Genomic DNA, 24485 nt, shown 5'->3' with positions numbered 1-24485 from the left:
TTCTGTGAGATCTCTCCTACCAGTTTCAAATATACACAGACACACCCTTACTCCTGTGATGTATTGTCTGAACTCTGAATAACATAAGAAACTCACCTTGAGTCTGAGGCTAGAATTATCCCAACTTATTTATTTATTATCCCAGGCTGGCTGCATTTGTGCATATCAGTGACAGTTATGCTTTCCTCCCCATTAAACTGCCAATTCTTCAAGACTAGGAGACCAAGACCCTCATTTTCTAATATATATTTGGCAGCTAGAGTGTTCCAATCAATGTGTGATTCTTGCAATTCCACCGCCATGGGGTTTTGGATACAATAGATGGTTAGTTTGAGCATCATAATTCTTAGTCCCATAAGTTCATTGTTGAGTGTGTTACCATCCAAAATCTTAGAGGACTATAGCTCTTTGTTTTTTTAGGGGGAGCGATTGCCCCCTCCCACACACACACATTCCTGATACACACCGAATCTTGACTTTAAGAGTGAGATTATCCTAGATTTAGACCCAAGTTTTGCTACTGATCAACTGTATGCCTTTGGGAAAGTTAACCTCTCTGACTCCATTTCCTCAGTTGCAAAATTCACATTCTACTAGTTGTAAGATTATTGTAAGTATCGAATGTTGCCTGGCATGGTGCCTGGCATGTAGGAAGTTACAAAAATGATATCCACTTACTCTATGATTTCTTCCCATATACTCCTTTTTAAATATATATATGTATATATTTATTGGAGTTCAATTTGCCAACATATAGTATAACACCCAGTGCTCATCCCGTCAAGTGCCCCCCTCAGTGCCCGTCACCCAGTCACCCCATCCACCACCCACCTCCCCTTCTACTACCCCTTGTTCATTTCCCAGAGTTAGGAGTCTCTCATGTTCATCACCCTCACTGATATTTCCCACTCATTTTTTCTCCTTTCCCCTATAATCCCTTTTACTATTTTTTATATTCCCTGTATGAGTAAAACCATATAATGATTGTCCTTCTCCAATTGACTGACTTCACTCAGCATAATACCCTCCAGTTCCATCCATGGTGGGTATTCGTTTTTCTAATGGCTGGGTAATACTTGTATATATAGACCACATCTTCTTTTTTTAAGATTTTATTTATATATTCATGAGAGACACAGGGAGGGAGAGGCAGAGACACAGGCAGAGGGAGAAGCAGGCTCCATGCAGGGAGCCGGATGTGGAACTCGATCCCAGGACTCCAGGATCATGTCCTGAGCTGAAGGCAGACAGACACTTAACCGCTGAGCCACCCAGGCGTCCCTATATATACATCTTCTATATCCATTCATCTTTTGATGTACACTGAGGCTCCTTCCACAGTTTGGCTATTGTGGACATTGCTGCTATAAACATTGGGGTGCAGGTGTCCTGCTGTTTCGCTGCATCTGTATCTTTGGGGCAAATCTCCAGCAGTGCAATTGCTGGGTCCTAGGGCAGGTCTATTTTTAACTCTTTGAGGAACCTCCACTCAGTTTTCCACAGTGGCTGCATCAGTTCACATTTCCACCAACAGTGCAAGAAGGTTCCCCTTTCTCCACATCCTCTCCAACATTTGTTTTGTTTCCTGTCTTGTTAATTTTCCCCATTCTCACTGGTGTGAGGTGGTATCTCATTGTGGTTTTGATTTGTATTTCCCTGATGGCAAGTGATGCAGAGCATTTTCTCATGTGCTTATTGGCCAATGTGTATGTTGCCTTTGGTGAAATTTCTGTTCATGTCTTTTGCCCATTTCATGATTGGATTGTTTGCTTCTTGGCTGTTGGGTTTATAGATCTTGGATACTAGCCCTTTATCTGGTATGTCATTTGCAAATATCTTCTCCCATTCTGTAGGTGGTCTTTTAGTTTTGTTGACTGTTTCTTTTGCTGTGCAGAAACTTTTAATCTTGATTAAGTCCCAACAGTTCATTTTTCCTTTTTAAAACAGGGAGGTAAGTGTGTTAATGTTTTTTGGGGGGCACAATTGAAGAAGTGTATCTTTAAAGAGGGAGCTCACCAGCCTTCAACCAGGACCTAGACTACCTCAAAGGGAGTGAGAGATGCCATAAATGTGCAAGCCCAGATTTTGTTTTTGCATAAAATATTGATATCTTGTTCACCATGAATTTTTTAATTCTGTATTGATTCCAACTTTTATTTATTTGTTTTTGATTCCAACTTTTAAAAACACTACTTTAGGTATTATTTATCTTGATAACCTACGTTTTTGGCACCCCTTTCCATTTTGTGCCCAAGGCAAAGAAGGCTTCGCTCATTTGGCCCCAGTCCTGCCCTGCCTACAGCACTTTGCGCTAGTCACACCACGATCTAGGTCCTGGATGAGCGCGCAGACAGAAAAGCCTGTAGAAAAGACTTGGGAGCTGCGGGTGACTGCGCGGGGTGGGGGGACTTGCGAAGCCCTGGAAGGCACACACGGGCCAGGCGAGCAGCGGGAGTGGACTACAACTCCCAGAAGGCCACGCGGCGCAGCGCCCTCCCCGGATTGGCTGCGCGGGCCCCGCCCCCGCCCCGCCCCGCCCCGCCCCGCCCCGCCCCCGCCGCGAGGACCCGGGGCGGCGAGCCCAGGGCTAGTGCGCTCCCGAAGCCCGGCAGCCGGCTGGAACCTGGCCCGGCCAGCAGGCTTCATGGCGGCGAGGCCGGTGTCCCGGATGCTGCAGCGGGTGCTGAGGTCCAGCGTCCGGAGGTGCAGCTCGGGCGCTCCAGTGACGCAGCACCGCCCGGGGGAGCCCTCCCGAACTGCTGCGGAGGTGAGCCCGCCCACATCCATCCACACCTTCCCGGGAAGGAGCGGCCCGGCCGGCTGTCCCTCACGCCTGGAAGCACCCAGGCCGGGCCGCCGCGCCGCTTCGGGGAGGGACCCCTCCGCCCTTCCCCTGTGGGTCGGGAGAGCAGTGGAGGGATGCTCCCCAGGCTGCCCGGTCTCACCTGGTACCCCAAGCGGCGGGCGCTCCCTGGGGTGCTGCACAACCAGCCACCTCCCTGCCCAGCCCCATGCAACGCCTTCCACGTCTGGGTGACCGCCAGGGACAGGGCAGCAGGCAGGGAGGACTCTGGTCCAGAGTTGACTGTGCCCTTCTCAGCCCCGTCTCACTCACCCTGTGTTTTGAACAGTCACCTCCCTCCCCCTCGCTCCAGTGGACGTGGTCTGTGTGTGATCAGGTGTTCTTGTGACATCCTGGTCAAAAATGTCACCTTGGTGCCACCGGTAGGCAGTGGTCACGTCTGTAGTTATAGGGCTCTGTGACTTCTTCACTGACTTTTAGTTTCATCTTCCTGTCCCTTAGGAGGGCTCAGCCTCATTCCCCAGAAGAAGGGAGCAGGAGCTCCTTTCAGGCTAGGAATCCTATTGTTCCTTAAGGCTTGGGATAGGCCCCATCAGTCCTTGACAGCACTGGCAGAGTGATTCATATCATCACAAGTTTTAAGTTTGGTGTTCTTTTGCCCATGTGGTCAGGGAATAACTTTGGGAGAAGTGTTTCTTTTTCATTTGGTGAGACCTCTTTTCTAGACTCATCTGGTCATTTCCCCACCTCCCCACCCCCCATTTCTTAGCACAAAGCTTCATGCCCTGGGAATCATCGGATCATGCCCTCCCTCCGCCCTCCAACACCACCGCCACTATTGCTCAATGGCAGGGAGGGCCTTAGCCTAACTTGCTTTGCCCATGTCTGATCCCCTCTGGAATCTTCAGATAATCAGGCCTCATTGCTGGGAAGTTTTTCAGTATCCTTGAACTCCAAACTTCACTGGGGGGAACAATAAGACAGCAAAGATTGCCGAGAGAGCTTTAAAGAATTCAGGAGAAGGGGAATTCCTTCTTCCTGCTGTCCCTAATTTCCTTTGTGCCTTTCAGGAGAGGGCCTGGGCTAAGTGACTTCATACTTGGTCTCTTTATAGTCCTCACTGGAAACCCCATGAGGTCAGGAATTTGTATTTTTAGGTGAGGGGGCTCAACCCAAGTGAACTTCCCTGGAGGATAGGTTGAGCAGCTTCTACAGAGCTGAAAAGAAGGGAGCAGAAACTCAGTCAGACTCTAGCACCTGTACTCCTGCTTTGTCCTTGTGGGGAGAGTAGGGTGAGAGGCTGTCCCACACTTTCCTTTACCCCGTATAGAGGGGTGTAATGAGCAGGTAAGAACACAGACTCTGGAGCAAAATGTGAGCTTTGGAAGCCCAGCTCTGGAAGCCCCTACCTTTTAGTAGGTATGTGAACTTCAGCATGTCCCTATGCCTCCTAGTGCCTCAGTCTTCTCATCTGTAAAATGGGAGTAAGTATCTACTTCATGGGGTGGTTATAGAGATTAAAAGAGTTAGTATATGCTTAAGATATGTACTTAGAACAAAGGCTGACAGCACATGTAAGTGCTGCATTAGGTACATGTTTGTTGTAATTGTTGTCAGCCTTGCCACCATTGGCACATGCGGTGTCCCTTTAGTCCCCATGCACTGGACACTCAGGGTAGCCATTCTGTCAACTATTTGGTCATAGTCTTTCTATGCTGGACATTCCCCACTAGGGTTATCCTCAGCAGGCATGTTTCCTGCCCCTCAAGTGCTGAGTGCTCCCTTACCTTTCTAGACATTTCTGCATGGTGCTTAACATGGTGCTCTGCAGGGAGTGGAGTCAGCAGATATTTCTGGTTGTTTGAAAGTCAACTAGTGAGGGGGGCACATGGAATAGAATATTAGACAGGGAGCCCCAGGTTTTCACCCTCACTCTGTCTCCAATTTCACCTGGCTCCTGGGCTGTCACTCCTCTTCTCTTCATGTCTTTAAAACTAGAGGGTTGGGCCAGCCCATCTTTACACTACGAGTCGGAGTGGAAGGCACAGAATGTCTTTAAGAAAACCTCCAAGGCGAGGCAAGTCAGGAGATCTATATGGTCAGGCCTATTCACAGAACTTTCCAGTTGGCAAGAGTAGGAGTAGGGCATGGGGAATCCTGTCCCCGCTTCCCTTCCTGCAGGCACTTTTCTCTACACCTTGGGGGGTGCTTAGAGAGACTGAGGGAAAAGCCACTGAGTGTTACCTGTTTGTGTGCCAGGATGTGGGTGTGAGATGTGCAAGTGTGGAATAGGAGCTGGTGGTGAGGACAGTGGAAAGTGGGCCTTGGACTTGGTCTGTGTAGCTTCTACAGGTATAAGGGGAGGTGGGTAGGGGAGACACATCTACCTGCTATCCAGATTGGGGGTGGCCCACACAACCTCTGCAGGGCATACTGTAGCTCAGCATGACACCTGTCTTCTTCCCAGGCTCCACGCAGGCTTTGTTGGGACCACAGGGGCTAGCCTCCAGTCCTAGGCCTGCTGCCTTGGGGCAGGGCAGGGGCAAGGGATCTCCCTAGGCAGGGAGAGGGTGACTTTTTGCAGGGCAAAGCCACCTGGTGTTCAGAGGGTCAAAATGAATAACTATTGGCAAGGGGGTGTTATGCAGGAAGGAAGTGGGTGTAAGAGAAGGTAGGAGGGGACAGCAGGTCCCAGCCTAGGGTAATGATGCACAAAGGAAAAGAGGAACTTTCAGGGGGTTATCTTGAGTTCCAATCTTTCCTTCAAAATCCTCGCTCTGGTGAAGTGCAACTGTCCGTGCCAGGAGCCATACGTGTAAAGACCCCACACTTAGGGAAGGTTGGAGGGAGAGAAAGGATCCAGACCTTGGGCAGGGTGCTTTGCTGTGTCTTCTTGTTTAATAGAGATTAATTTTGAGGCACCTCTGGTATATGTCACCCCAAATAGCAAGGATCCCAAATCAGAGCCAGTGATATTGGAGTTTGGAATGTGTTCTTTTTCTCCTGAATAACTCTGTTTATTATACTCTAGAGCTACTTGGGGGCTGGCCTTTATCCTTCCAGTGCCCAAAGTTAGTGACTACTTTGTGGGTGGCATTCCTCCCTTAACTAATTCCTTTGCACTCCCCTTCCCCACCCCATTATACCCCAATCACCCCTGGGCAGGTAGACAAGATACATCCAGTAGCAGATGGCAGGCTGCCTAGTGCCTGGTCATCTGCACTTGTGTCCATGGTCCTGGAGGAGTTCAGACACCACTTGCCCAGCTTTGGGAACTGTGATAGCAAGTCTGAAACCCCAGCCTTGGCCTGCCTGCCATCAAGTAGACCTGGGCCTTGTGAGACTGACTGGGGGACCTGCCAAGAGTGGGAAAACCAGCTACTGCACACACAGTGCTCCTCGAATATGTGTCTAATAAATCAATATAGTAAGTAGGAGTTGTATTCAGAAAAGGGTAACGATCATTTATTGAATACCTGCTATGTGCCAGGAACTCCTTCAACCTAGTTAGGTAGGATTATTCTCCACCCTTTATGGATGAAGAAATGAAGGCTTGAAAAATTGGGGTGATTTGCTCTACAGCTAGTTAGTAATAAACCCGGGCTTGTAATTCAGGTTTACTGACTCCTAGAGCCTGTGCTCTGAACTGCAACAATTACCCCCAGATTAAAATAGCTCCTGATCCTGGTGTTGCTGGGCCAGTGCTTCTCAGCCAAGCCACAAAGTGAAGAACTGAGACAACAACAACAAAAAAAGCCAGGGCCCCATCCTGGGGCAATTGAGTCAGAATCTTTGGAGTGGGGTTCGGGCAGCAGCGCTTCTTGGAAGCACTGCTGGTAGTTTTGATGTGCAAACAGCTGAGAGCCACTGTACTAGGTGAGACCAGCCTGGAGATGAATGATGACCCCAGTGTGACTGGCTTTGCACACACCACCTTTCTCTTCTGATGAAGGACCAGCCTCTTCGTTCATTGATCCAGTGACACACCGTGTAGATGTCAGGATACTGAAGCAGGCAGAGGGCTTCCCACACCAGGGCAACAGCCGGGCCAGGCTGGGCTCTGTGGATATAAGCAGCTAAGGGCTTTCTGCTGCTTCTGACAGGTCCCAGCCCTTCCTGGGTGAAGGACATCGCTGTCTACTCTGCCCGGTAATGCCTTCTGGGTCCAGGGCTCCTCTGACTGGCACTGCTATTTTTTCCTCCAGGTATTCTAAAGGAAAGGGAAAGATGGAAGAATGAAAGTAGGACATGCAGTGTTGGAGGAGAGAAGAGGCAGAGATGAAACTTGTGAATGTCACAGTGATGAGTTTGCGAGGCTGGCTGGGTGAGAGACTGTGTGTGTGTGTGTGTGTGTGTGTGTGTGTGAGGGGTTGCTTCTGGCAGTACAGAGTTGGAATGAATCTAGATAAAGTCACTCTAGGTCTCAGCAGTGAAATCCAGCCTGCCCCTCTGAGGGCCACAGCAGAGTGCCTCATTCCATTTCCTGTGCCCTATTGCTCCGCTGGCTCCCTTGTTTCTGCCAAGTCATGCTCCCTGGTCCTCTCACTTGCTCCCAGTTGGTGCCCTTTGACTCCTCCCTCACCCAGCCACCAACCTCCAGTATTAGGAAGGGCGACTAGTGAGAGGGTGGGGCCTGAGGCCACTAACAAATTTCTGAATCGTAAGACTTTGATGAGGAATTGGGTGCAACTCTGCCAGAAATGCAGACTTCCAGGGATCTGATCTTTTGGACTGTGGTCTTGACTCTGTAGTATCCCCTGCCTGACCCCCAAGGCTACTGGTGGAAAGGCAGTGGAGTGAGGGAGGGAGGTGGGAAGGACTGTGAGGATTCTAGTAGGCAGCAGTTCAGAGAAGCGAGCGCTGCTTGCTTGTCATGGGACTTGGAGGACACTGGTCTTGGGGTGAGCAGAGTGAGGTCACTTTTATGCACCCAGGAAAATCTTGGAAGCACCCCCACATACTTTCACTTCTGTCTCTTCTATCTCCTGAGTCCGTGGTCCTTGACCCTGGCTGTACTTTAGAATCCACTAGAGAGACTAGAAATGCACGTGCTCAGAGATCCAAATTCGGTTGCTCTTGAGGGAAGTTTTTCCTGAAGCTGCCAGGTGCAGCCAGTGCTGAGAAGGTCATTGAAGTAATGTTCCTTCCAGGTGCACAGTTACCCTGGGCCTCCAGGGGGCCTGAGGCCTTCTGCTCTCTTAGGTTACAAGATCATGATAACCCTGGGTGCTGACCTTCTAGATTCCTGACCCCCTTCCCTTCTCTTACCCAAGCCCATCGCTAGGTCCTTATTTTATAACTGGGAAAACAGGCCTGGAGAAGTGGGGGTGCTTTCTCAGGGTGTTGGGACACACCTGGCCCAGAAACCAGTCCAGAGCCCCTGGCCACAGACCCCATGAACAATCTCATGATCAACTTCATGATTCCTTTGTGATAAAGATTCTAAGAAAGGACTTCTCCCCACCCTATGCTCCATCCCACGTACCTTCTTGGACTCACCCTTTGCAATTAGAGGGAGGAATATAGAGCTTGGACTCAGAAGACCTGGATTTGAAGCTTGGTTTGGCCTGTGGGGTTCTTGAACCCCATCCAAGCTTCAGTTACAGTAATCCCTTATGGGGTAGGTGTGGGAATTGAACAGAGAGCATTCTTTGGAAGCTTAAACATGTTTTGTAAATGTTCCTTCCATGGAGCAACTATGTCATCAGCGTCCATTGTGACAGGAAGTTGGACTAGATCAGACTTGGGAAAACACTGAGGTTGGCTGCCTTCTGTCTCTCCCCAGGAGGAGTTTGGGCCTTGCAGGGAGCCTCCAGCAATCTCCTCCCTCTTAGGCTTTAGACAGTGGGTGTATAATCCTTCCTTCCAGCAATGGGTGGGGTGAAAGATGAAGACCAATCTCTGCATGGGTTTAGTGGGATCCTGCGGGCCTCCCCATACTACCTTCCTAGAGGCTGCTGGCCTCATTCCTTCTGCAAGGCTGTCCCTGCCTCAGAAGCCTTCCACATGAGGGGAGCCTTCCCCGTGAGTGTACCCTCCCTCCCCCAGCTGGGTGTAGTCCTCAGCTGTTCCCAGTGGCTTAGCTCATTAGGTCCTCCTGGGCAGTGCTGAGGCCCCAGGGAGCCCAGCTGACAGGAGAGTAGGTATGTGGAGGCAGCTGATATGACACTCACCCCGCAGAGTTAGTGAGTCTGCTTTGAGCTGCTTCCGTCTCCCATTCCAAAGGTAGGGAATGTGAGGTCTGGGTTGGAGAAGTGGCTCACTGTGTCCCAGGTGGCCACCATCAGTGACCGTCTTCCCCTCTCCTCTGTTCTGGACACACTTGCCACTTGGCATAGTGACCAGGTGCTGAGTGGCACATTCTCTCCCACTGACCCATCCAAGAAATACTGGAGATCTTTGCTCCTGGACAGCCTTCCTTTGAAGGAGGAGGGTGGGCAGTAGGATGGTGACAGGGAGAGAAAGGGGGCTGGGTGGGGCAGCTGTGTCCCCATAGGGGTACTGCTCCCTTGGGGCTGAGTTGAGGCCTTGGGGACAGGTCCTTCCCTGTGGGCAAGGTCCTTCCCTGTGGGAGAATCCCTGCTCCCCCAGGACTGTAGAGCCCACATGGATGTCTAAGATGACGATGGGGGAGGGGATGTCCTATCGGAGGGGGCTTATGTCCCTGGGGTGGGCTCTCCATGCCCCTCTCCCCCCAGCTCAGGCACAGAGGCCCACATTTCCTCTGCCCCACGTTGCAGGAGCTGTCCAGGCGGAGACAGTTCCTGCGGGAGCACGCGGTCCCCTTCTCTGCCTTCCTCACCGACAGCTTCAGGCCGGCAACACAGCTACCTGCGGATCTCCCTCACCGAGAAGTGCAATCTCAGATGTGAGTCACCTTCCTGGGCCCCTGTCCCCACTGCTGAGGCAGCCTCTGAAATCTCCCTGTGCCCGGGAATCCTCCTGAACCCACCCCATTCCTCTTACCAGCAGTGTCTCTGCCCTCCCTTCTTCCCTGCCTGCCAGCTGGGGTTGCTGATCCTGGATCGGCAACTGAATCTTTACGATCCTGGGAGCTGAGTTCTGCTTAGAACTAATTTTGAGAACAGCATTATAATCGAGATTGGACCTAAATCTCACTATTCAGGGCTCTTTCTCCCTCTGTCCTGTTTCACATGATTCCCAGAGTTCAGGATGTGGCCAGGGGCTGGTTTGGGGGTGCTGGACACTGTAAACATATGAGGTACACAGCGGTGCCCATGGCCGGCACTGCCACTATGAAGACATCCCAGTCCTGTGACAGAAGTTGCTTGGGGCCAGGCTAATACACAGCGTATTCGTTTCATAATCATTTATGGAGTGTGCCAGAGGTGTAGCCACTGCTGGAGGGAATTTCAAAGTTTGTCTCTTTCCCTCTCTCCTGCTTTCCATGGTAGTGCCCAATAAGAAATATATTTACTTCATGGCCCAATAAATACACATGTGTATATAGTAAATGTTTTATCAAACAGTGCTTGCAGCATGCGGTTCTGATGTTCTGATATTCTTTACCTGTTCTATTCTATCTTAAAAGACCAATTCTGGATCCTTCACTAATTTTGACTAAATGGCTCCATACCAGATCTTGACCTAGTCCTTGATAAAACTCCCATAGGAGCTGATGGTAGGGGATGGTACCCCCCACCCTCCAGGCTCCCCTCATTTGACCCATTCTGCTACCTCACCCTGAACAAGTAGTTCCTCAGTTTTCCAACCTGTGAGATGGGACTGATAACCTGAAATGGATAGGCTGGACATGAGAGCTCTTGTCACTACAGAGATAACGATTTGCCAAACCAGATGAAATGAGAGGTGGCCAGTGCCAGAAGGAATGGGCCCAGGGCCTAGGTCTGCCAGACAGATCCTGCCTAGCTAACTGCCCCACGTGCTGAGGGAATCAACCTCGTGGCATCCCCCACGTAAGGCTGCCTCTGCTCTCCCCCTGTTCCATCCTCTTTATCTTTATTTGTTTTAAGATTTTATTTATTTATTCATGAAAGAGACAGAGAGAGAGAGGCAGAGACACAGGCAGAGGGAGAAGCAGGCTCCATGCAAGGAGCCTGATGTGGGACTCGATCCGGGGACTCCAGGATCATGCCCTGGGCCGAAGGCAGCTGCTAAACCGCTGAGCCACCCAGAGATTCCCAGATCCATCCTCTTTAACCCATTCCCTTGGCCTCCTCTCTGAGGGAAGGGGCAGTGTTGGCATGTCATAGATGACAAAGGTGGGGCCCCAAGAGAGTCACTAGGGTTTGTACCAGCTCAGATTTGGCGAGGCCATTCCTCATCATCCAGGTGGGGTTCAAGAGAGACTTCTGGCCTGGTGGAGGAATGGGGGTCTGTTGGCCCCATAGGCCCAAGTGCTGTGGTCATGGCCTACCTCTGTGTCCCCTCCCTTCCCCTCAGGTCAGTACTGCATGCCTGAGGAGGGTGTCCCACTGACCCCCAAGGCCGACCTGCTGACCACAGAGGAGATCCTGACACTTGCACGGCTCTTTGTGAAGGAAGGTGTAGACAAGATCCGGCTCACAGGGGGAGAGCCGCTCATTCGGCCAGACGTGGTGGACATTGTGGGTGAGTTTGACAAAAGCTGTGGCCATTTCTACTAACTCCTGCTGCATCCAGCTGGACTTCAGTATTCATATCGGCAGCTGACATCCATTCAGAACATAATGCTCACTTAGCCCTACCAGCCTCTGAGACAGCTACCATTATTATTCCTATCTTGTTAGGACATGAGGCTCAGAAGTTCAGTAACTTACTCAAAGTTGCAAAGCTGCTAAATGCAAGAAGCCAGTGGGTTGCTGGGCTAAAGCCTCACCAGGGCCTTCAGGTTCATGTGGTCTGACTCTTGCTGACCTCTGAGACCTCTTGCCTGTCCCTCTGAATCCATCCCACCCCTCCACACACACCACCAGGCCTTTTGACTTGCTCTTCCCTTTGCTGGGAACACAGTGCACACTGCTGGCCTTGTTTGGGACTCTGCACACATGTCATCTCCCTGGGGAGGCCTCCTTGCCCACTCTCTCCAAAGTACATCCTCAGCTACTCTCTCCACATACACACCTCAGCTACTCTCTGCCCCAGAAGTTGGCAAGCAAGAGCCTATAGGCCTAATCTGGGTCACCACCTGTTTTTGTATGACCCGTGGGCTAAGAACGGTTTTTATATTGCTAAGTGGTTAAAAGAAAAAACTCAAAAGAAAATAGCATTTTGTGACACATGAAATCATAAATTCATTGCTAATAAAGTTTTATTGGAACATAGCTGGACATCTGCTCATTTACATATTTCCCAGGGCTGCTGTTGCAGAGTTGAATAGTTGCTACAAAGACCATGTGGCCGGCAAAGCCAAAAATTGTTACTATCTGGCCTTTTGTAGAAAAAAATATGGCAACCCCCACTTACTCTATCTCCTTCTCCTACCTTATTTTTTCTTCATAGCATTTGTCTCATGAGAGGTTATGTTACTTGGTTGTATGTTTATATTTCCTTTGTATTGTCTCCTCCCATTAATTGGCATGAAAGCTCTTGGAGCTGAGGCCACTTTGGTTCCCAGCTGTGTTCCCAGCATGTAGGCACATGCCTGACGCGTAGCTGGTGCTCGCTGATACTTGTTGGTTTGCAGTATGATCTCTGAAGTAGGACATTCCTGCACGTGAATGTCGGCTGTGCCTCTTACTAGCAGCAACCTTTGGGCAACTTTTTTTTTTTTTCTTTAAGATCTTTATTTCAGAGTGAGCGAGGGAGAGAGTGTGAGCATGAGCACAGGCAGGGGTGGTGGGGAGGGGCAGAAGCAGAGGGAGAAGCAGATTCTATCCCAGGACCCTGAGATAAAGACCTGGGTCATCCAGGCACCCCCTGGGCAACTTTTACATTCATTCTAAGCCTCCAGAGATAAAGTGGACCTCCCACAGGAAATGAGCAGGAAACGCCCAGCACATGGGGAAACTCTCTGTAAGGGCTCAGAGTTGCTTCTAAGCCTCAAGGTCAGGCAGAGAGAGATCTTTGCTTCTATAGTTTATAGATGATGAAATCAGAGGAAAATAAGGCTCTGTGTTCTTAGTTCTGAACCCCACCCCTGCTGCTCTGGTGGGCTCTCCCAGGCCTCTGTTTTGATTCAGTGAATGTTCTCTGGAGGCTTCTTATGTGTCTGATCTTGTGCTGGGGGGCACAAAGGTGAATGAGCTGCAGGCCTTGCCATTGAGGATCCACAGCCCATTGGTAGAAGCAGCTGCCAGAGCAGCTGTCTGCTAAGGACCATGGAAGCCCAGAGGAGGTGCCCCTGACAGTTTTTTCTTCCCTCCTTCCCCAAGGCCAGCTGACTCCAGCCACCACTGGTCACGTGACCTGGGATCCTGCCCTCATTCCTGTGCTGGAGGAACTGGCCTAGGGTTGCTCACCGCCTGTTCCAGGTGGCTCTTCAGAGCTGAAACCAGACTGGTTTCCAGGAAAGAGCTGAACCTGCTGAGCCTGGCTGACTGCCAGGCCCAGCCCCCTCATTCAGGCCATATCATCTGCCCTCTGGCATGGGTTCCATCCTCAACCTCTGTGCTCCGTGCAGGGCCTGTGGGGGAGCAGAGGGATGGGGATCACCACGAGTCTAAGAGGGATGACTGAGAACAGTCATAAGGACACTGTTTTTTCCATGGAAACCAGGAAAGTTGACAGCCCTGTTCCCACTCTGCCACTGCCCAGCCCTGTGAACTTGGGCAGACTCATTCCCCACTCTGAGCCTCAGTATCCTCATCTGTGCCCTGGCCACTTCACAGGCCTTCCCTGCTATGATGGCCCATGGCTCTTGGTCCTAGCCAATAGCATGGGGTGAACAAGGGTTGGTCAGCACATAGATGTTAGATAGGACAAGGCCCCGACTGCAGTGACCTGCTCAGGAGGATTTACCTCCCACCCCCAAGGGTGTGGGTTGACTAAGAAAGACAGCCGTGCACTTCCCCCCCAATGCTCCAAAAGAATGAAAGCTGCTAGGCTGTGGGTTGCTGTGGTGCTGCGCTTGCTAACACCTTGGCATCTCTCAGCCAAGCTCCTTTGATCTTCCCCAGAGGCTGTGCCTCAGAGCAAAGCTGCCCAGAAGGGCACAGCAGATGGGTACTCGTGGAGAAGCGGGGCTGAGGGGAGGTGGTGAGGGCTTAGCGGTCAGAGCTGGATTGCTCACCAACACTTGTCCCCACCCCCCAGGTGCGAATATGGAGGGACCCCACCCAGACGTGCAGAGTGAAGGGATCCCAGGTTTGTCCGAGCCTGCTGTCCTGATCACTTCAGATCCCTGCCCGAAGCACGGGCAGTCTTGGGCCTGATGCTGCAGAGCTCCCCGCGGGAAGCCCACGCAGCCCGCTCTGGCTCCCTGTCTGTAATTACTGTGATCCCCCTGTGCCAACCCAGACTCCGAAGCGCTTCTCCCACCTGGCTTGGCATGGGAACAAGCTCCCCCACCCCTTCTTTTTCAGCTAAGCCGTCTGAAGCAGGACTGCCCAGCCGAACTTTTCCGGCTGGTGGAAATGTTCTCTATCTGTGTTGCATGATGCGCTAGTGAGGACTCACGCATAGCCCTGGGGACTTGGCATGTGGCTGGTGTAGGCCAGGCACTGAACTGGTAACTTTATTACATCATAATTAATTGAAGTAGCCCCACATGGCCAACGGTTGTCTCGGCCGATGGTGAAGGTTTGGGCTGTTTGTATTTATCATTCCCTATCTCATTTTTAAAAAATGAAAGACAGCATTTTGGAACTTTATGAGGATCATGCTGTGTGTCTTTCCGGGCTTGCTCTTTTGACGCAATGGAAATTTGTACACGTCATTCCGAGTTGCAATCCGTTCCTTTTCTCTGCTGTCTCATTCTGTATATGTAGCACACTCTATCATGTTAGTGAGCGAGCGTTTGGGCTGCTTCCAGTGTTTGGATGTTATAAACAGTGCTACTTGGAACATTTTTATTTTCGTTCATGTGTCCTAGAGTGCCCTTCCTGTAGGAGTGGAATTGCTGCCTGGTATAATAGGTGAATGTTTAACTTTGGAAAACAATTTGGTGTTATCTACGGAGCCCTGTGCCACTTTCCTCTGAGCCATATCCTCCTCGGTGCTCAGTATTCTTATTCTGGATTTTTGCCAGCTGAACGAGGATGAAATGGTATTCTTTTTGGTCTTTATTTGTATTTCCCTATTTGGGAATGAGGTCAAGCATCTCTCAACATGTTTATCAGCTCAAAATATCTTTTTTTTTTTTCCTCCTGTGTCATACCACCTCATGTCTTTTGCTCCCATTTCTATTCTTTCTGTTTGTTCTTTCAGATTGGTTTGGAAACAGTTCTTTACTTATGTTGCAAATGTCTTTTCCCAGTTTGAAAAAAATGAGTGACATTGTGTATAACAATTCTTTTGATCAGTAGCAGTTCTTAAATGGATCAGTTTTATCCTTTATGGTCAGTGCTTTTTATGTCCTTCTACTGAAACACCTCACCCAAGGTCAGAACAACTCCCTCTGTTTCCACTAAAACAGTTAAAATTTTGCCTTTTGCATTTAAGTCCTGAATGCATCTGTAGCTGATTTTGGGGAATCCAGTTTCATTTTTTTCCCCATGTGATAGTCATTTTCTCTAGTTCCTCCTTTTGGAAGCCTCTGCTTCCTCTATAAATCTACCATGTGTGCATTTATGTGATGGGTGCTGTTCTATCTCAATAGGTTAGCTTGTCTATCTCAATGCCAATATCATACAGCCTTAATCACTGTAGCATCATGGTAAGGCCACTATCTGGTTGAGCAAGTTCTTTATATTCTTGAGCAGTGCTTTAGCTATGCTTTGTCCATGGAAATTTTAGTACTTGGCAAGTTCCATGAAAAATTTTGTTGGGATTTGTGTGTGTGTGTGTGTGTGTGTGTGTGTGTGTGTGTTAAAATACATGCAACATAAAATTTACCATCTTAACCATTTTTTCTTTTCTTTTTCTTTTCTTTCTTTTTTTTTTTTTAGAGAGTGTGTGTGCACATGCATGCATGAGCAGTCAGGGAGGGGTAGAGGGAAAGGGAGAGAGAGAATCTTAAGCAGGCTCCACACTCAGTATGGAGCCCATTGTGGGGCTGACTCTCACAACCCTGAGATCATGACCTGAGTCAAAATCAAGAGTCAGAGGCTTAACTGACTGAGCCATTCAGGTGCCCCCATCTTAACCAGTTTTTTTTTTTTTTTAAGATTTTATTTATTTACTCATGAGAGACACACAGAGAGAGGGTAGAGACATAGGCAGAGGACTATGTCCCAGGACTCAATCCCAGGACCCCAGGATCATGACTTGAGCCAAAGGCAGATGCTCAACCACTGAGCTACCCAAGTGCCCCCATCTTAACCATTTTAAATTAAACAGTTCAGTAGTATTAAGTACATTCACACTGTTGTGTACCATCCCCACCATCCATATCCACAACTCCTTTCATCTTGTGAATCTGAAACTCTGTACCCATTAAAAAATAACTCCTTATTCTCCACTCTCCTCAGCCCTTGGCAACCACCATTATACTTTGTCGTTATGATTTGGGTTACCTAAGAATTTCATAGAAGTGGAATCGTGGAATATTCGTCTTTGTGGGTCTGGCTTACTTCATTTAGTATAATGTCCTGAAGGTTCATCCATTCCATTCAATGTTGTGTATTGCAACATTTCTTTTTTTTTTTTTAAGATTTTATTTCTTTATTCATGAGAGACACACACACACACACACAGAGAGAGAGAGAGAGAGGCAGAGACACAGGCAGAGGGAGAAGCAGGCTCCATGCAGGGAGCCCGATGTGGGACTCGATCCCAGGACTCCAGGATCACAACCTGGGCCAAAGGCAGGTGTTAAACCACTGAGCCACCCAGGCATCCCGCAACATTTCTTTTTAAAGCTGAATAATATTTATGTCTATACCATGTGTTGGTAATCTATTTATTGGTCAGCTTGGATTGCTTCTCCATAATGCTGCTGTGAACATTGGTGTAAAAATATCTCTTTGAAACCCTGATTTCAAAGAGATCGTGGAAGTGGCATTGCTGGGTCATATGGTATTTCTGTTTCTAATTTTTTGGGGGGGACCCCTATACTGTTTTCCACAGCAACTGCACCAGTTTACATTCCCACCAGCAGTGCAGAGGGCTCTACTTTCTCCACATCCTCATCAGCACGGTTGTTTCTGGGTTTTTGTTTTTTTTTTTTGATAGTAGCCAAGCTAGTGGGTGTGGGGTGGTATCTCACTGTAATTTCAATTTGCACTAATGATTAGTGATGTTGAACATCTTTTCATGTGCTTATTGGCCGTTCATAGATCTTCTCTGGAGAAAGATCTATTCAGATTCTTTACCTGCTTTTAAATTAAGTTGTTTTGTTGTTGCTGCTAAATTTGAGGAATTCTCTAATATTCTTGATATTAACCCTTTATCAGATACATGATTTATAGGTATTTTCTCCCATTCTGTGGCTGCTCTGTTGAAAGTGTCTTTTGATGCACAAAAATTTTAAATACTGCTGAAGTCCAATTTGTCTATTTTTCTTTTGTTGCCTGTGCCTTTGGTGTCCTATCCAAGAAACCAATGCCAAATCCAGTGTCATATAGCTTTTATGCTAGGATTTCTTCCAAGAGTTTTATTGTTTTAGGGCTTATATTTTGGTCACTGAGCCATTTCAAGTTAATTTTTGAATATGATGTTTGGTAAAGGTCCAACTTCATTCTTTGGCATGTAAATATCCAATTTTCCTAACACTGTTTGCTTTCAAATGCACTGAATGGTCTAGACACCCTTAAAATCATTTGACCATACATGCAAGGGTTTATTTCTGGACTCTATTCCATTGGTGTATATGTCTATGCCAATACCACCCTGTTTTGATTACTATAGCTTCATAATAGGTTTTGAAACCAGGAAGTGGGAGTCTTCCATTTGTTCTTCCTTTTCAAGATTGTTTTGGCTATTTGGGCTTCCTTGAGATTCCATGTGAATTTTAGGGTGGGTTCTTCTATTTCAACAAAAAACGTCATTGGATTTTGCTAGAGGTTGCATTGAATCTGTAGATTTCTTGAGGTAATATTGTCATGTTAACAATATTAAGTCTTCCAATCTATGATGCGTGTCCATTTATCTTTCATTTATTTTGGCAATGTTTTATAGTTGTCATAGTGCAAGCCTTTTCCCTCCTTGGTTAATTCCTAAATCTTTTATTTTTATGTTATAAATGGAGTTTTCTTTTAAGAGTGTTCATAGTTTGTATATCTCTTGGTATTTTAATGTCATTAAATCTATATATCAAATTGGGGAGAATTGACCTCTGTTTTGTTCATACTCCCACCTTCCCACAGCCATCTCCTTCCTTTGCCCTTCTCTCTGCTCTAGGTGGCTGACCCCTAAGGTTACCCAGGGTCTCCTTGCCTCTTGCTTTTCTGATGCATTTGGGTTTCTTCATTGGGTTTTTGACAGTAGCTGAATTCCCTCCAAGACTAAAACTCCCACAGAGCATCCTGACCTCCATGGTGACTTAGTTGGAGAGGAAATTAAGTTAGGAGTCCATGTGTTTTTGGCCCTAGGCATGGTAATGGATCCCCAGTGTTACTAGTCTGAGTGTTGTACTAATTGTTAGGGCCCTTAATTCTGCCCATACCTTGGCAAGTAGTCATTCATTAAAGTTTTCCTTTTAACGATTTGGGATTAATTCTGTTTTATGCTAGCATCCTGATGGAGAGTATAAAACTTTTAAAATTACATTGTTTAATTGTTTTTGGTATATTATAGCATCGATAGAAGAATATGTCTGTTTAGATTCCTTGAAATTTTCTGTACTAGCAACCATATCATCAGCAACTAAGGGAATTTTTTTCCTTTCTTATCTATTGATTTTAATTTCCTTTTCTTGTCCTATTGCAATATCTAAGATCTCAATATAATCTTGAATAGTAATAGTAATAGGAGAATGCTCCTAATGTTTCCCCATTTAGAATGGTATTTCATTTTTTTTTTCCACAAATAACTTAAGCAATGAAGGTCCCTTTCTATCTTAAGTTTTTTTTTTTTAAGTTATATACTTTCTTTATATATGTTAGGATGATCTATGATTTTTTTTTCTATATGCTATTATTCTGAATGACTTTATGGCTTTTCTTATAGTACTCCTGTAGTACACTCAACCTAGTCATGGTAAACGATGCTTTTATCTACTATTAGGTTCAGTTTATTGATATTTTAAGTTTTTGCATTTATATCTGTGTACAATGGGCATGTATTTTGCCTTCCTCATGCCTGCCTTGACTGATTGTGATGTTAATTTTCAACGAATGAGTTGGGTAGTGTATTAGTCCACTCGGGCTGCTCTAACAAAATATCATAGGTTAGGTAGCTTATAAACAACAAACATTTATTTCTCACAGTTCTGGAGGTTGGAAATCCAAGATGAAGGTGCCAGCATGGTCAGATGAGGGCTTTTTTCTAGCTCACAGACTTCTCATTGTATGGTCACATGGCAGAGGGAGGTCTGTGGAATCTCTTTTATCAGAGCACTAATCCCTCATCCTTAAGACCTAATCACCTCCCAAAGGCTCCTTCTTCTAACATCATCACATTGAGCATTAGGATTCAACATGTGAATTTGAATGAGAGAGGGCACAAACATACAATCATAGCACATAATATTGCCTCTTATTCTTTCATCTGCAAGAGTTTGTATTAATCTGTAATAATCACTTATTTTTTCTCACTTGTAAACTTGTACCTCGTATAGTCTTTGCAGGGAGTTTTTAACTGATGCTTCAATTCCTTTAATAGTTATTGTACTATTCAAAATCTTGACTTCTTTTAGAGTCAGTTTTGGTAGTTTTTTTTTTTTAAGACATTTGTCATTATTTCTTATTTCAAATTTATTGGTGTAAATTGTTGATAGCATTTTCTTATCTTTTAATCTGTTTTACTTGCAGTTTTGGTTTTTTTAATCTCACTATGATTTATTTGTACCTTATCTCTTTTTTGTTTCTTGATAAATTTTGCCAGAGGTTTGTCTATTGCGCTAATCTTCAACAAACTAACTTTTGGATTTGTTGAATCTTACTAGTATATTTCTGTATATTTCTATTCTGTTTTATTACTTCTGCTTCCATCTTGATGTAGCCTATTTCTTTCATAACATTTAGCTATAAGTATTTAATTTTTATTCTGATTTGTGCTTTGATCTATGAAATATTTATGTCTTGTTTTTAATTTCTGAATATATGAGGATTTTTCATTTATATTTTATTATTAAATTATAATTTAATTATGTAGTGGTCAGAGAATCTTCTCTATATGATAATTATTCTTTAAAATTTATTGAGGCTTTCTTTATGATTTAATATATTGTCAGTTTTTATAAATGTTCTATGTGTGCTTGCAGAGAATGGTTATTTAATTATTGGATGGAGACATCTGTATTTGTTCATTGGCTCCAGCTTGTTAATTTTATTGTTCAAATCTTTGGTTATCTCTATTTGCTGGCTTTCTATCTGTTTGGCCTGCCAATAATAAATAAGTAGGTAGATTTGTTAATTTCTCCCAGAGGTCCTATTTCCTTTCATTTTATATATAGTGGAAGTGATTTTATTAGGTTCATATGTGATGAGAATTGTTATGTCTTCTTCATAAATTGAATTTTTTATCACTATGTAATGGCTTTCTTTATAATGATACTTTGGGTCTTTAAGGTCTATGTATTTTACTTTACTAAAGTTATATTAACTTGCTTTTGGCTTTAGTAAGACCATTGTGTCTGGTTTCACCTTTTTACTTTAAACCTTTTTATGTTCTTATTATGCTTTAGATATGTCTGTTATTACAGCACATAGCTGTTACCTGTGTCTCTTTTACCAAATTTGACGATCTCTGACCTAACTATTGTGTTGATGCCTGGTACCTTTATGGAAACTATTGAAATATTTGGACTTATTTCTATAAGCTTTTATCTGTCATACTTCTTCTATATTTCTTTTTCCTCTCTTTTGGCTTTTAAATAAATGATCTCTCTTTTCCTTGACAAGATAAGAACTTTAGTGCACTCTCAGGCCCCTTGATCTTTGTTACTCTTACCCCCACCTGTATTGTTGATATTTTCTAGAATTTTATCTCTGGGTTATTAGGACTAGTCTGCCCCTCTGTGTGTATATCTCTCTCTTTTTAATTTTTTTAAAAAAATATTGCATTTATTTGAGAGAAGAGAGAGAGAGAGAGAGAGAGAGCATGCACACACAAGTGGGAGGAGTAGAGGGAGAGGGACAAGCAGACTCCAGACTGAGTGAGGCACCCTATGCAAAGCTTGATACCCTTCTACTTATGACCTACAATTTTTAATTATATTGTGACTTCTTATTCTCTTCCTCTTTTTTCTTTTTTTCAAAGATTTTATTTATTTTATTTGACAGAGAGAGAGAGAGAGAGAGAGAGCAGGGCTAGGGGCACAGGGAGAGGGAGAGAATCTCAAGCAGGCTCCATGCTGAACACAGAGCCAGACTTGGGATTCAGTCTCACGACCCTAAGATCATGACCTGAACTGAAACCAAGAGTCAAACGCTTAACCTGCTGAGCTACTTAAGTGCCCCTCTCTTCTTCCTCTTCCTGGGAGAGCCCTAAATCTTAGCTTCTACTTCACCATGTTATTATAGATCTTATTTCTTGTGTTCTTTATTTCACAATTATGCCTTCATCTACTATTTCTTTCCCCTCGTTATTTTTTTTTAAGATTTTATTTATTCATGACAAACACAGAGAGATAGGCAGAGACACAGGCAGAGGAAGAAGCAGGATCCATGCAGGGAGCACAATGCAGAATTTGATCTCAGAACCCCAGGACCACAGCCTGAGCCAAAGGCAGACACTCAAAAACTGAGCCACCCAGGTGTCCCTCCCCTCATTCTTTTTTATGATGAAATTTTTTTCATGTTGCTAGCCTTTGTTATTTCTTTTGCTGTATTTACTTTTGTTCTGTTTTAATAATTCTGCTATATATTTTATAGATTTTGGGTTAAGGAGGGCAGGGAGCATTAGTTGTTCTTCTCAAAGGTCTCCTTAGTTTAGCTGGTAAATTTTTTCCCCTGAGGATATTAGCTATTCTGTATGGCACTGTTTAATGGAAAAAGCTTTAAGGCCAGATCTTAATCTCTGATGGGCCCATGGGGCTGAAGAACGGAGAATATCACAGTTATTACTCATGTTTGTAGTCTCCCTACCAAACAACTGGGCTTGCCATGTATGACTGCATAAGTCGTACACTACACGACTCCAGGAAGCACTGCTATTCATTTACATTATGATGAGAATGGCACCTCCTACCATTACATAATATTATGTAATATTATGTAATATGGCAACCCTACAGGTCTTCGCCTTCAGACCATCAGAGAGAAGCAGATTTGGCTTCAAGGAGGTAGTACCCTTGATTTTAGTCTACCAGTTCTGGGGCTTTGGTGGGGGGTGAATGAGGAATGAATGCCTAAGGATGTTGTCTTCAACTCCTCTTCCAGAAGGACTCTGGCAGATTCCTTGAGTTTACCTCCGGTGGATTCCCCAGCTGAGTGCTCTGGGGTGCTTGACACCGATTTCTTCAGGGAAGGGACAAACGATGATTGTTCTGAGGCATCAGTGGGTGAAGGCAGAAGCTTGAACTGCCTTATTTTCCTTGAACTGTTTACCTTCTTTGCCATTTGCCTTCAACTCCAGGCTATAAATGCCCTCCCCACAGCAGTTCAAAAGCACTGTCCTCCCGGTGTTCCTCGAGATTTTCATTTTTTACAGTTCCGAGATTCTATGTTTCTTCAGAGTTGATTTGGTAGAGGGAGACAACTACTACTAATTTTGCATATTTTACTTTCCCACAGTAAAGCTCTTTGCTTTCTTTTGTTCACATTAAAAATTAAAACTGGGGACGCCTGGGTGGCTCGGTGGTTGAGCATCTGCCTTTGGTTCAGGTTATGGTCCTAGGGGTCCTGGGATTGAGTCCCGCATGGGAGGGTCCCCACAGGGAATCTGCTTTTCCCTCTGCCTATGTCTCTGCCTCTCTCTTTGTCTCTTATGAATAAATAAAATCTTTAAAAAAATTAAAATTGCCAGTTATTATACCAGCAGAAATGGGTTTATTCAGGGATGAACGAGAATTGCAATCTGGGGTAGACAAGCTGTAGCAAAACCAGAGGCGAGTCCGGAGAAGAAAAGCAGAGGTAGGTTTTTTTTATGGAGAAAAGGAGTAAATAGGAAGGCTGCTATGAATGAAAAGTCCATTGGAGTCAACAGGAGTTAGAAGTATACTGGCTTCTCACTGGCTGAGCTGCTGCCAGGTGGAAAAGGAAAGTGTTTCATTCCCCAGCTAGAAAAGTAAAGTAGTATCCACTTGCAAGGTCAAGTCCCTTTCTTCCTGTTGGGTGTACAAGTGACTCTGAGTGGTATACCATGAGGGCTCCCTCCTACTGCCAAAACCTCCCAACTTCATTTTAGTGGAGTTTCCCAGAATTAATTTTGATGCTTTTTAAAACAACAGCTTTTATTTTTAAACTATTATTTTCTTGTTACAAGAATAATGCATGTTTATTTTAAATAAACAAAAAAGATGTCACTACTGCCCTATTGCAACAACTGTCCACATTTTGGTTTGGTGAACTGCCTGTCTTTTTGCTTTGTATCTAGTTTCTACCTGCTGTTTTCAACCTGGACTAATATAGCATGTATATTTCCCAACCTCCCTAACATGATTTTACAGTCATGTTTGGTTATATAACATTCCATTACCTAGACAAAGTATAATTTAGCCAGTTTTCTGTTGTTGGCTATCTGGATGATTTCCCTCTTCCTTTTATTGTGTATTGTTCTTTAATAAACATTCTTGCGAATAAATATTGTTCACATCCTTAATTATTTCCTTAGATTAAATTCTTAGAAGTGAACTTTCAGATCACAGGCTTCATAAAGTTCCACAAACTAATTCTCTCCAGATACAGAGCTTATCTCCAGAAAAGTTATATAATTAATATAGTCTTACATCATGAGCATGTGCTTTTCCACACACCCCTACTTAAGCTGGGTGTTAATTTTGTGATCTGCTGTTGGCTTTTTCTCAATCCAGCTTCATTAGGGCACTGTACTTTTGGTTTCTGCACTCGTGTAGAGCTGAGTTCACCAAGATTCTTGCATCCAAAGAGTTTGAAATAAATTTTACCTCTAGATAAGTAAGTATAAGAATCACCTATAGGGATCCCTAGGTGGCTCAGCAGTTTAGCGCCTGCCTTTGGCCCAGGGTGTGATCCTGGAGTCCCGGGATCGAGTCCCACATCGGGCTCCCTGCATGGAGCCTGCTTCTCCCTCCACCTGTGTCTCTGCCTCTCTCTCTCTCTCTCTGTGTCTCTCATGAATAAATAAATAAAATCTTTTTAAAAAATCACCTATAATCCTTCTGATCAAAGATAGCTACTATGGACATTTTTACACAGTATTTTTTCTCTAGACTTAAATGGAAGCCCTTGTTTTTTGTTTTTTTTTGTTTTTTGGCTTTTTTTGTCCCATTCTGTTGCTTTTTGTATACAGTTATGGGAGCATTCCTTTGCTCAATTCCAGCTTGCTTATTTGCTGATCATAAGTGTCCATTCTGTCTTTCCATCTAGTTTTTTTTTTTTAT

The 24485-nt window shown here is 45.5% G+C and overlaps 1 protein-coding gene and 1 long non-coding RNA gene across 2 annotated transcripts in view; one reads left to right on the top strand and one right to left on the bottom strand.

The window, feature by feature from the left end:
- The first annotated feature begins 2551 nt into the window (after positions 1-2551).
- Positions 2552-24485, top strand: part of MOCS1 (molybdenum cofactor synthesis 1) — a 34737-nt gene continuing 12803 nt past the window's right edge. Inside the window, 4 exon segments of the mRNA XM_025418687.3 lie at positions 2552-2767; positions 9544-9615; positions 9617-9671; positions 11228-11395. Coding sequence (XP_025274472.1) covers positions 2645-2767; positions 9544-9615; positions 9617-9671; positions 11228-11395 — 418 coding nt within the window. The 5' untranslated portion in view covers positions 2552-2644.
- LOC125752204 (uncharacterized) lies at positions 12525-14387 on the bottom strand. The gene is made up of 2 exons (XR_007401126.1): positions 14243-14387; positions 12525-13388 (listed from the first exon to the last, which is right to left on the bottom strand). It is a non-coding gene; the product is annotated as an uncharacterized LOC125752204 (long non-coding RNA).

The sequence above is a fragment of the Canis lupus genome, chromosome 12 (genome assembly GCF_003254725.2).
Source record: "Canis lupus dingo isolate Sandy chromosome 12, ASM325472v2, whole genome shotgun sequence".
NCBI lineage: Eukaryota > Metazoa > Chordata > Mammalia > Carnivora > Canidae > Canis > Canis lupus.
Note: the sequence above shows the minus strand (reverse complement) of the source record. Positions and strands in the feature narration are given on the sequence as shown.